This window comes from Culicoides brevitarsis, chromosome 2 (assembly GCF_036172545.1).
Source record: "Culicoides brevitarsis isolate CSIRO-B50_1 chromosome 2, AGI_CSIRO_Cbre_v1, whole genome shotgun sequence".
NCBI lineage: Eukaryota > Metazoa > Arthropoda > Insecta > Diptera > Ceratopogonidae > Culicoides > Culicoides brevitarsis.
Window position 1 is genome coordinate 37,646,945 of NC_087086.1, and position 12,093 is coordinate 37,659,037.

Consider the following 12,093-nt stretch of genomic DNA (forward strand, 5'->3'; position numbering starts at 1 on the left):
TGTATTTTTTAAATTTTTTAGCTAACAAACTGCGAAAAAAGAGAAGGAAAATTATCGATTTCCTTTCGTTGACTTGAGAGTTGTGTCCATTTTGCTGATTGTTTTGAAGACTTTTTTGCGTAATTCCTTTTGGCGCTTGAATTTGTCGAATTCCTCGCGTTCCTTTTCTTTGCGGAACTTTTCGAGCTTCTTCTTGGACAACATCTTTCGTTTTTCTTCCTTGAACTGGAAGTTGGTCTTGATCATTTTCATCATGTTGGCGATCTGGAAGAGGAAAATTTGAGTTGAAATATGAATTTCATTGAAAATTTGATAATTTTTGGTCTTGAAAAGTTGATTTTAAAAAGAAAATTAGAAAAATTTGGCCTAAAATTTTAATTAAGAGTAGCTCAAAGGACAAAATTTATTAAATTTTTCGAAATTTTTTATACTGAAGAAAATATTTTTGATCATTAATTGAAGAAATTTGATTCAAAATCAAACTTTCGGCTTCTAAAAAGAAAATTTTTGTCACTTTTTAATTAAATTTAGGCTCAAAATAAAATTTTTATGTCTCTAAAAGACAATTTCTTTGAAATTTTATCATTTTTCCTCAATTTCTATCAAAAAAATTTTCTTTAAAATCTCACCTTCTGCTCATGCGGCGCCCTCACAACGGCAATTCTTCCGCTATCGAACGACTTCTTCGGGTTCACAGGTCCTTTTTTCGGCTTGTCTTTGTACGGAAGTGCTTTTTGGAGTGATTTTGGGATCACAAGAGGTCTAAAGGCTTTTTCCTCTCGCTTGATTTCCGTGTACAAACTATCTGGATTCACTTGATTTCGAATTCCCTTCTCTCGTTTGAGCTGTCCTAAAGTTTTCATTCCATGCCATTGCGATTTTTTGTCTTCAGGCAACAGAAGATTGTTTACTGTTGTGTAGAACTTCGGGACTTCAATTTGATACCATGTGCGACAAAATACGATGTCGGAAAGGAGGATTTTGTCTTCGAACGTTGCACGGAAGGCACCTAAAAAGAGAAAAAAAAATATTTTTTATTCGAAATTTGCAAAATTTATTTTAAATTTTCAATTTTTAAATTTTTTTTTTTACATTTTTGATAAATTTTATTAAAAATTTTATGAATTTTTTTTAAAAATTCTTTTTTTTGAAGATTTTTTTTTTAAGTTGAGTTTTTAATTGTTCAAAAAGCGAAAATTTGATAAATTTAAAATTATAAAGTCAAAATTTTCAATTGAAACTTTAATTTTTATTCATAGAAAAAAATTATTTTTTGACTAAAAAATAATTTTTTTAGCAATATTTTTTAATTAAAGTTTTCAAGTCAAGTCAAAATAAAAGTTTGAGTTCCTTGAAAAAAATTTTTTTAGAAAAAAATTTAAGATCAAACAAAAATTTAATTATTTTTACAAAAATTTAAAAAATTCTTCAATTTTTAAAAAATGTATGAAAAATGTAAAGTTTTGGTAGAAAAAAAGATAAAAATAAATTAAATTCGCTTCAAAATGAATTTTTGAGATAAATTCTATCAAAATTTTGAATTAAAGCTGAAAAATATTGAACCAAAAAATTTAATTTGTAAAAAATATTTTCTTATTTTTTTAATTTCAAAACTTTTAAAAATCATTATTTTTCAAAATTTAAATTTTTTTTTTATAGATTTCAGACAAAAAATTTATGAATTTCGTAAAAATTTTACTTTTTAATTGATTTTTGTAAAAATAATAAAATTTTTGTTTGATTTTAAGCCAAAAATTCAAAGACTTTAAGAAAATTGAGACTTTTGAGAAAAAAAAATTCTATTAAAATTTTGAAATTTTTCATCGACTGTAGACAAAATTTTTTTAAAATTTAAAATAATTCGAAATTTCATTTTATAAAAAAAAATTAATTTATTTAATTTAAGGAATTTTTATGAAATTATTTAAAAATTTTAATATCAAAATTTTAAATTTTTTATAATTAAAAAAATAAATTTCAAAAATTAAAAAAAAAATCAAATTAAAGTTTAAATTAGAAATTTTTTAAAAAATCATCATTTAAAAAAAAAAAAAATAAATAAATAAAAAAATAAAAATAATAAAAAAAATTAATTAAAAAAAATTAAATTTAAAAAAAAAAATAAAAAAAAAATATTTTCAAAATTAAAAAAATTCTCAAACTCACCTTCCGGTTCATTAACCGCCTTCTTAATCTGCCCTCTTATCCCCGACACCGTCTTAATTTTCGCTCCTTCAAACTTCGCCACTTCCAACGTCGACGTAAACATATCCTTAATAAAGGCACTTTTCTTGTAAATTTTGAACGGCGTTCCCACAAGTTTCAACTTTTTCATTATTTGCGTCGACTTTTCATTCAAATTAACCGCTCCCGTCGCCGCAATCCTGAATCCGATGTGTTTCATGTCCTGCACGTCGTTCGAAACGGTTTGCACGGCCAGAACGCCCGTATTTTGCGGCGTCACGGGTCCATAAAAGCTCATGCTGCACGTCACGTGGTTCGGCGTGTATTTCAAGTAACGTTGCTTCATGTCGTCCTCAACTTTGGCGAAAATGGGAAGAGTTTGAAATCTGCGCCAACCGATCGAAAGAATTAAGGGATCTTGCGTTTTGAGAGTTTTTTTGTACCAACGATGTTTTTTGACTTTACTTTGAACGAAACCGACATTTTCTTCGCCGATGTTCAGTCCTCCGATCAAAATCGGGTAGGCGGGGTTGAAATGCTTCACAAATTCACAAGGCATGTTTTTAAAGAGCATCCGAACGTACAAACCAGCTCTGTAGCCCTCAACTTGCAAACGGATCTCCTCCTCGAGTGTTTTAAACTCTTCCCTATTGAGTTCGCTTTGCTTCGTTGCTCGAGCTTTGAGCTCCTCGTAAAATTTGTGATCGCCCGTGACCCAATGATCGTCATTTTTTTCCGGATTATCATATTCCGCATCGAATTTCGCCTTTAATTGACGTTTTCTTTCCATTATTTCATTGCGACTCATGTTCGATTCCTCAATCCGACTCAATTTTAATTTTTTTCCCTTCGGTTTTTCTTCAGTTTCATCATTTTCTGCCTCTGAATCTTCAGTTTTTGACATTTTTCGCTTCGCTTCGAACTTTTCCCCGGTTTCCAAGTCCTCAAAATCGCCATAAGTCTCACTTTCCCCATCACTCATGTCGTCAAGCTTCAATAATTCGGAAGCATCTTCGGAATCTTTCCAAGTTCCCGTCACAAAAAGATCTTTAACGAGTTTTTTGTTGTCCTCCGTGGTCCAATCACGAACAGGGACTTCAATTCCTTGATAGAAACAACTTTCTTCCTTGTTTTGAAGGGCTTTTTGTTTGGAAATTTCGCTATGGCGATCACGTACGGAGCGAAAAAGGCCTCCTAACTCCTCTTCTTCCTCGTTTTCGAGCAGTTTTTTCGATTCTTTCGCGTATTGTGAGAATTTTCCATAGACAATTCGCATTAAATCACGCGATCCAGCTTGTCGCTCGAAGAATTCAAGACGCGCTTTGGCATCCATGTCCTTTTTAAAAGCCTCGTTTTCGTCTTCTTCATCAGAATTTGCTTCAGAATTGTTTCCGGTGTCGAATTTGCTGCTGGAAATCGTTTGATATTCCTCGTCAGAGCTTTCTTCGTCGTCTTTTGTTGGTTCGGGATCACTTTCGGCATCATCTCCGTGCCATCCAAGCTTTCCTCGTTTACCGGGTTGAACATCTTCGTCGTCAGAGACTTCAGAATCCATTCCAGAATCATCTTCTGAGTCATTTTGGTCTTCATCCGATGATTTTTCGCCATTTTCTGCTTCTTCAACGAATTCGGCGGATTTAATAGCGGCACTTTCGCTGAAAAATTTGAACTCTTGTTCCCCGGCAAGGTCTTCGACAGTCGTTTTTTGCTCTTCCAAGACGTTCATGAGCTCCTCAATCTCCGGATCTCGTTCCGCGGTGTGACTATGAGACCCTTGGAGCTCGATATAGACCGAATCTTTGTCGTAAACGATGCCGCCGACGCCCGACATTGGCGCGTAAACGACTCGTTCGTTTTCCATCAACGTTCTTTTCTTCTCGCCCGATGGCAGGGGGCACGGATCCGGTAAAACGCTCAATTCGTCGATTTTTGTGTCGCCATAACCGGCGATATGGACCATATTTTCCTTCCGCAAGGGCACGCCCCGCATATATCCGTACAAAACGACATCCCGATCGCATTTTGGGTTCAAACGAATATTTTCGGCATTTGTGATGTCCTCCATGCGATCTGCCAAGACGTAAGAATGCCCGCTGCGCCATGTCAAAGGTCTAAATTTCATCACAGAAATAAATCTCGCGAGATTTTTGACTTCGTGACGCAAATATTCGCCATGAATGATGCCCGAAAGGTAGAAAAGTTTCGCTCCTTGGTACACTTCGGTCCAAAAACGGTGTTTTAGCATCTTTTTCTGCTTCTTCAGGGTCTTGGCGTTTTTGATCATGTCCAAATGTGTCAAAATTCCCATCACTTTTGGCATGCCGTGCACTTGACAAATGTTTAAAAACTCGAAAATTTCCATCTCGAACCCGAATGAGGCGTCACAAAGCAGCAAAACCAGGTCGGCACACTTGGCGATGTCAATCATGGAGTTAATATCGTTATTACACTCGATCAAAGTTATGCGCCGTTTTTTTGACGTGACAATCGTAACAGGTCCATTGATGCTCGTGACATTCGTTCGCGTGAAATTTTTTATCAAATTATTAATTAACGTCGTTTTTCCCACTTTTGCTGGTCCAACAACCGCAATAATTATCGGAGGAGGCTCCTCGGGGGTTTTATCGACAAGCGGGATGTGAGTTTTTTTCGTGATTAAATCCTCTTTGCGACGAAATTGCTTTTCAGCTTTGCGTGCGGATTGGATTGCGAAGGCTTTGGCATTTTTGGGACGATCTGTGGGTTTTACATTTTTTGCCTTCTTTTTGTCAGCTTTTACACCTGTGAAGAAAGTTTAAATTAATTTTGAGTTTTAAAGAGGAAATTAAGGAAAGTTTTACCTGAATGTCGTGCCTTGTGTGATTTTTGGGGAGCAGAAGAGTCTCCGTCATCTCCCATGATTGGAAATTGGGTAAAATTGGTGAATTTTTATTAAATTATGAGCTGAATTTTTCTCCCGCGTGTGTTTGTTTACCAAAATTTAACTGTTTATCACTTTTATTCGTCTCATTTAAATGGAAGTTTAATTTTTTGCCGCTAATGTTCATGATGGCGTGATGTTTAATAGGGTTCGGAATTACTTTTACTTCAAAAATATGTAAAAATTTTGTTAAATATTCGAATATTAAATTTTACTTTACCGCATCAATAACAATGCTTGATTTAGTTTTTTCTTCAAAACTGTGTCAAAGCCATTTTTGTCAAATCTTGCTCCAAAAGGATAAAAATTTGTCAGAGGGCTCTAATTTATCATTTTTAATCATTTTATAACTTAAAAATGCCAAATAATTGAAACTGAAAAAAATTTTTTTCTTTGACACAGTTTTGATTTGAAAACTAAATCAAGAGCAAAACTGTGTCAAAAACTATGTCAAAAACTGTGTCAAAGCAATTTTTGTCAAATCTTGCTCCAAATGGATAAAAATTTGTCAGAGGGCTCTAATTTATCATTTTTAATCATTTTATAACTCAAAACTGCAAAAAAATTGAAACTGAAAAAATTTTTTTCTTTGACACAGTTTTGATTTGAAAACTAAATCAAGAGCAAAACTGTGTCAAAAACTATGTCAAAAACTGTGTCAAAGCAATTTTTGTCAAATTTTGCTCCAAATGGATAAAAATTTGTCAGAGGGCTCTAATTTATCATTTTTAATCATTTTATAACTCAAAACTGCCAAAAAATTGAAACTGAAAAAAAATTTTTTCTTTGACATAGTTTTGTTTTAAAAACTAAATCAAGAGCAAAAAAAAAAAACTGTGTCAAAGCAATTTTTGTCAAATCTTGCTCCAAATGGATAAAAATTTGTCAGAGGGCTCTAATTTATCATTTTTAATCATTTTATAACTCAAAACTGCCAAAAAATTGAAACTGAAAAAAATTTTTTTCTTTGACATAGTTTTGTTTTAAAAACTAAATCAAGAGCAAAAAAAACTGTGTCAAAAACTGTGTCAAAGCAATTTTGTCAAATCTTGCTCCAAATGGATAAAAATTTGTCAGAAGGCTCTAATTTATCATTTTTAATCATTTTATAACTCAAAACTGCCAAAAAATTGAAACTGAAAAAAATTTTTTCTTTGACATAGTTTTGTTTTAAAAACTAAATCAAGAGCAAAAAAAACTGTGTCAAAAACTGTGTCAAAGCAATTTTGTCAAATCTTGCTCCAAATGGATAAAAATTTGTCAGAGGGCTCTAATTTATCATTTTTAATCATTTTATAACTCAAAACTGCCAAAAAATTGAAACTGAAAAAAATTTTTTTCTTTGACATAGTTTTGTTTTAAAAACTAAATCAAGAGCAAAAAAAACTGTGTCAAAAACTGTGTCAAAGCTAATTTTGTCAAATCTTGCTCCAAATGGATAAAAATTTGTCAGAAGGCTCTAATTTATCATTTTTAATCATTTTATAACTCAAAACTGCCAAAAAATTGAAACTGAAAAAAATTTTTTCTTTGACATAGTTTTGTTTTAAAAACTAAATCAAGAGCAAAAAAAACTGTGTCAAAAACTGTGTCAAAAACTGTGTCAAAGCTAATTTTGTCAAATCTTGCTCCAAATGGATAAAAATTTGTCAGGGGGCTCTAATTTATCATTTTTAATCATTTTATAACTCAAAACTGCCAAAAAATTGAAACTGAAAAAAATTTTTTCTTTGACACAGTTTTTTTTTGAAAACTAAATCAAGAGCAAAAAAAAACTATGTCAAAAACTGTGTCAAAGCAATTTTTGTCAAATCTTGCTCCAAATGGATAAAAATTTGTCAGAGGGCTCTAATTTATCATTTTTAATCATTTTATTACTCAAAACTGCCAAAAAATTGAAACTGAAAAAAAAATTTTTCTTTGACATAGTTTTGTTTTTAAAACTAAATCAAGAGCAAAAAAAACTATGTCAAAAACTGTGTCAAAGCAATTTTTGTCAAATCTTGCTCCAAATGGATAAAAATTTGTCAGAGGGCTCTAATTTATCATTTTTAATCATTTTATATCCCAAAACTGCCAAAAAATTGAAACTGAAAAAAAAAAAAATTTCTTTGACACAGTTTTGTTTTTAAAACTAAATCAAGAGCAAAAAAAACTATGTCAAAAACTGTGTCAAAGCAATTTTTGTCAAATCTTGCTCTTAATGGATAAAAATTTGTCAGAGGGCTCTAATTTATCATTTTTAATCATTTTATAACTCAAAACTGCCAAAAAATTGAAACTGAAAAAAAAATTTTTCTTTGACATAGTTTTGTTTTAAAAACTAAATCAAGAGAAAAACTATGTCAAAAACTATGTCAAAAAACTGTGTCAAAGCAATTTTTGTCAAATCTTGCTCCAAATGGATAAAAAATTTTTCAGAGGGCTCTAAATCATTTTTAATCATTTTTTTCTCGACTACATCATCGGAAAATGAAAAGAGATAACAAATAAAGCAAAAGTAACTAATTTCAAACCCTGATTTCCAATAAAATATTTCCACGAAAAAAACTTTCAACTACCGTTTTCTTCCGAAAAAAATCCTCATCTGTCACCGAAACGTCAAAAAATAACAAAAATTCCAACAAAGTCGAAAAAATTTGCAAAATTCAAGTGAAAAACGTCCAGAAACCGCGTTACTTGTAATGTTTAACTAGTTGATAAGCGCAAAAAGTACATATATTTTTGATAGAAGATGGCGACAGAAATCGAACAGCTTCGTGCTGAAATTGAGAGACTTGGGTAAATATCCGACGTCGTCGTCATTTTTTTTTTCTCTTATTTGCCAAGGTGTTAATTTTTTTTTTATTTTCTATTTTTTCAAAAAAATTCAAAAGTCGCGAACTGGACATTCGCGAAAGTGAGAACATCCAATCAGCGCAGTATGGCTTAAGTTTGTTGGAGGAAAAACAAACGCTTCAGACAAAATGTGAGGAGCTGGAAACATTATATGAGAATGCGAAACATGAGTTGGACATCACACAAGAGGTTTTTTTTCAACTTTTTTTCAAAAAAAAAATTTTTTTAATTAAAAATCGTTTTTCAGGCCCTCGCCAAGTACCAAAATTCTCAAAAAGTCACCACAAAAACGGGAATCGAGACCGAAGACGCCCTTTTGAACGAATCTGCCGCCATGGAAACGTCCCTAAACCTCCAAATTTGCGAGTTGGAGAACGAAGTGAAGCAACTTCGGCACGAATTGGAACGCGTCACAACAGAACGCGACCGAATGTTGCAAGAAAACAGCGAAATAGGGCGCGACAAATCCGGTGTCGAGCAGGAAAAGCAACGTTTGAAGCAGGAATTGAAAGATATCAAGTTCCGTGAGGCTCGGATGTTGACCGAATTTTCCGAACTAGAGGAGGAAAATATTTCTCTTCAAAAGCAAGTGTCGAGTTTGCGTTCGTCTCAAGTCGAATTCGAGGGAGCCAAACACGAAATCCGTCGTTTAACGGAGGAAATTGAACTTTTGAACTCGGAAATGGAACAAGTTGTGAATTTGAAGAAACTTGCGACGAAACAGATGGAAGAAACGTTGGAATTACTGACGAACGAACGGGAAGCTCGTTACGCCTTGAAGAAGGAACTCGATGCTCATGTCAACCGGGAGTCATCTTACAACATCAGCAACTTGGTTTACAGCATCCGCGGCTTGGAGGAGAATAACATGAACAGCAGTGACTGCGAAGAAGACGATGCGCAACTCAAAAGACTCGAAAATGACATGTCTGAGTTAAAATCCCCCGATGGCACGAAAGTTGATCTCTTCAGTGAAATTCACTTGAACGAACTGAAAAAGCTCGAGAAGCAACTCGAAGCTCTGGAGACTGAAAAAACGGGACTTTCGGCAAATTTACGCGATGCCCAACAAAATTTGGACAAAAGTCAGAACGACATGCAGAATTTCGTGGCGAAAGTTTTACTTCTTGCCGCTCACGTTGACGCCCTGCATCAGTTAAAGAAGCAAATTGAGACCGAGGACAAGCTCAAAGCCGTTTCCGTTGACGGGAGTAAAGACAAAGCGATGACCGACATGATGAACGAAGCCATTGCCCAATATACGGCTTGGTTCGCGATCAGCGCGAAGGAAATTGACGGCTTGAAAAGCGACATTGCCGAGTTGCAAAAGGAAATTAACGTCGGCGAAGCGATGAATGTGCTCCGGAACGAAGTTACGAACCTCAAAAACAAACTTTTGAACACGGAACAGAAGAATCTCGATCTCAAAAGTGATGTTCAGGCCTTGGCCAGTCTTGCGCAAGTCGCCGGGCAAAGTATTTGTTCGGCAAAGGGCAATTTAGTCACTTTGAGTGACGATTTGGCGCAACTTTATCATCTGGTGTGCACCGTAAACGGCGAAACCCCGAACCGAGTGTTGCTTGATCACAAAAATGAGGACTTGAGTCTCGATAATGACTCCCTTTCGACCATCCAATCGCAACTCAAGAGCGATATTCTCGTTTCCAAGCCGAATATCTTCAATGATTTGCAGTCCATGGGCGATAGTGTCGAGATAAAACGTTACGTCGACACAATTACCGACCAAATAAAGTACCTTAAGACCGCCGTTGAGCACACAATTGAGCTTAACAAGGACAAAGTTGCGGGAAATGCAGCGGCGAACGACGAAAATCGCGCTTCGGTTGATCAGAAAGAAGAAATTGCAGAGTTGCACGAACAAATTATCAAATTGCGGTCGTTGTTGTCGGCGAAACGGGAGCAAATTGCAACGTTAAGAAGTGTGTTGAAGTCAAATAAGAATACGGCGGAAGTTGCGCTCAATAATTTGAAGAGCAAGTATGAGAATGAGAAAATTGTCGTCAGTGACACGATGAGCAAGTTAAGAAATGAGTTGAGAGTGTTGAAGGAAGATGCGGCGACTTTTTCGAGTTTGCGGGCGATGTTTGCGGCGAGATGCGAGGAATATGTCACGCAAGTTGATGACTTGACGCATCAATTGTCGGCAGCGGAGGAAGAGAAGAAGACGTTGAATCAGTTGTTAAGATTGGCGGTGCAGCAGAAATTGTCGCTCACGCAGAAGTTGGAGGAGTATGAAGTAGATCGGTGAGTTTTTTTGATAAAATTTCATCAAATTTCGAAAAAATACAAATTTTCGAATTTTTTCGAAATTAATTTTTTGAACGATCTCAAGCTTAAAAATTATTCAAAAATCATTTCTGTTGAAATTTTATTTAATTTCGAAAAAATAAAAATTTTCGAATTTTTTCGAAAATAATTTTTTTTTAATTTTATTTTGCTCCAAATTTTTTTAAAGTTTTGAAAAATTTCAAAAGCCGAAAATTTTAATGAAATTTCAAAAACGTTAAAAATTTTTTTTTTTGGTCATTTTCCTTACTTTTTCAAGGAATTTTCAAAAAATAATAATTATTTTAATTTTTTCAAAAATTTTCTGTTGAAAATAAAATTTTTTGAATTTTTTTTGAACGAAAGCTTAAAAATTATTTCATTTCTGTTGAAAATTAATTTTAAAAATTTTTGAAAATTTTTGACGGTTATTTTTCATTTCTGTTGAAATTTTATTTAATTTCGAAAAATAAAAATTTTTAATTTTTTTCGAAATTAATTTTTTGAAAAGCTTAATTAAAAAATCTTAAAAATTATTGAAAAGACATAAAATATTCAAAAAAATCATTTTTTTGAAATTTTGTTTGAAATAGTAAAAATTTCAAAAATCATTTCTGTTGAAATTTTAATTTCGAAAAAATAAAAATTTTCGAATTTTTTTCGAAAATAATTTTTTGAACGGCCTCAAGCTTAAAAATTAAATTTAAATAAATAAAAATTTTTAATTTTTTTCGAAGAAATAAAAATTTTCAAAAATCATTTCTGTTGAAATTTTATTTAATTTCGAAAATAATTTTTTTTTTTTCGAACATTCAACAAGAAATTTTATTTAATTTCGAAGAAATAAAAATTTTTAATTTTTTTCTAATTTTTTGAACAATTACAAAAATCATTTCTTATTTAATTTCGAAAAAATAAAAATTTTCGAATTTATTTGAAATTATTTTTTTTTTTAATTTTATGCCTTTAAATTATTCAGAAGATCATTTCTGTTGAAATTTTATTTAATTTCGAAAAAATAAAAATTTTCGAATTTTTTCGAAAATAATTTTTTGAACAATTTCAAGCTTAAAAATTATTAAAAAGACATTCAGAATAATTTCGAAAAAATAAAAATTTTCGAATTTATTCGAAATTAATTTTTTTTTAATTTTATGCCTTTAAATTATTCAGAAGATCATTTTTATTGAAATTTAATTAAATTTCGAAGAAATAAAAATTTTCGAATTTTTTTGAAAATAATTTTTTGAACAATTTCAAGCTTAAAAATTATTAAAAAGACATCTATAAAATCATTTCTCTTAAAATTTCATCGAATATCGAAAAAATAAAAATTTTCGAATTTTTTCGAAAATCCTTTTTGACGAATTTTAAGCCTTTCAAAAACTTTAATTATTTTTTATTTTATTTTTCTTTACTTTTTAAAATAAATTTTGATTAAATTTCTAAAAATTTAATTTTTTTTCTAATTTTAGTGAAATGCATCCCCAACGTCGCCAAGCCCCCCAAATGCGCGGAGGAAAATCCGCCCGTAGCAGCAACAACAACAACTCGACCAATTCCAAACAAAACTTTTTCTAACATAAAATTAGCGTGCAACGTAAATTACTAGCACTGATCTACACGTTACTTAACTTGTAAACCTCTCAAGAGGAAAATCGGAAAAATTAAAATCCGAGCAAAAAAATTAGCAAATAAGAAAAAAAGTAAGTACTACAAGCACATGGGAGATAAGAAAAAATAATTCGAAAAATCATGAAATAATTAATAATTTATTAAAAATTAAAAAAATGATAAGAAAATAACCAACAAACAAGAAATCTTAAAAAGGAGCCAAAAAAAAATTTTTTTTCCTTAAATTTTTT

General features: G+C 32.0%; 2 protein-coding genes across 2 annotated transcripts; one reads left to right on the plus strand and one right to left on the minus strand.

Annotated features, from left to right (window-relative positions):
* On the minus strand, nucleotides 1-5,154 carry LOC134832567 (ribosome biogenesis protein BMS1 homolog). The gene is made up of 4 exons (XM_063846630.1): nucleotides 5,025-5,154; nucleotides 2,167-4,965; nucleotides 630-1,009; nucleotides 1-264 (listed from the first exon to the last, which is right to left on the minus strand). Exons 1-4 carry the CDS (start codon nucleotides 5,080-5,082, stop codon nucleotides 52-54), a joined length of 3,450 nt encoding a protein of 1,149 aa, XP_063702700.1. The 5' UTR covers nucleotides 5,083-5,154; the 3' UTR covers nucleotides 1-51.
* A 2,577-nt stretch (nucleotides 5,155-7,731) lies between these two features.
* Nucleotides 7,732-11,874, plus strand: LOC134832568 (protein bicaudal D). Its single transcript, XM_063846631.1, has 4 exons — nucleotides 7,732-7,885; nucleotides 7,981-8,131; nucleotides 8,190-10,207; nucleotides 11,704-11,874. The coding sequence occupies exons 1-4, from the start codon at nucleotides 7,839-7,841 to the stop codon at nucleotides 11,807-11,809; spliced, it is 2,322 nt and encodes a 773-aa protein (XP_063702701.1). The 5' UTR covers nucleotides 7,732-7,838; the 3' UTR covers nucleotides 11,810-11,874.
* The last annotated feature ends 219 nt before the right edge of the window (nucleotides 11,875-12,093 follow it).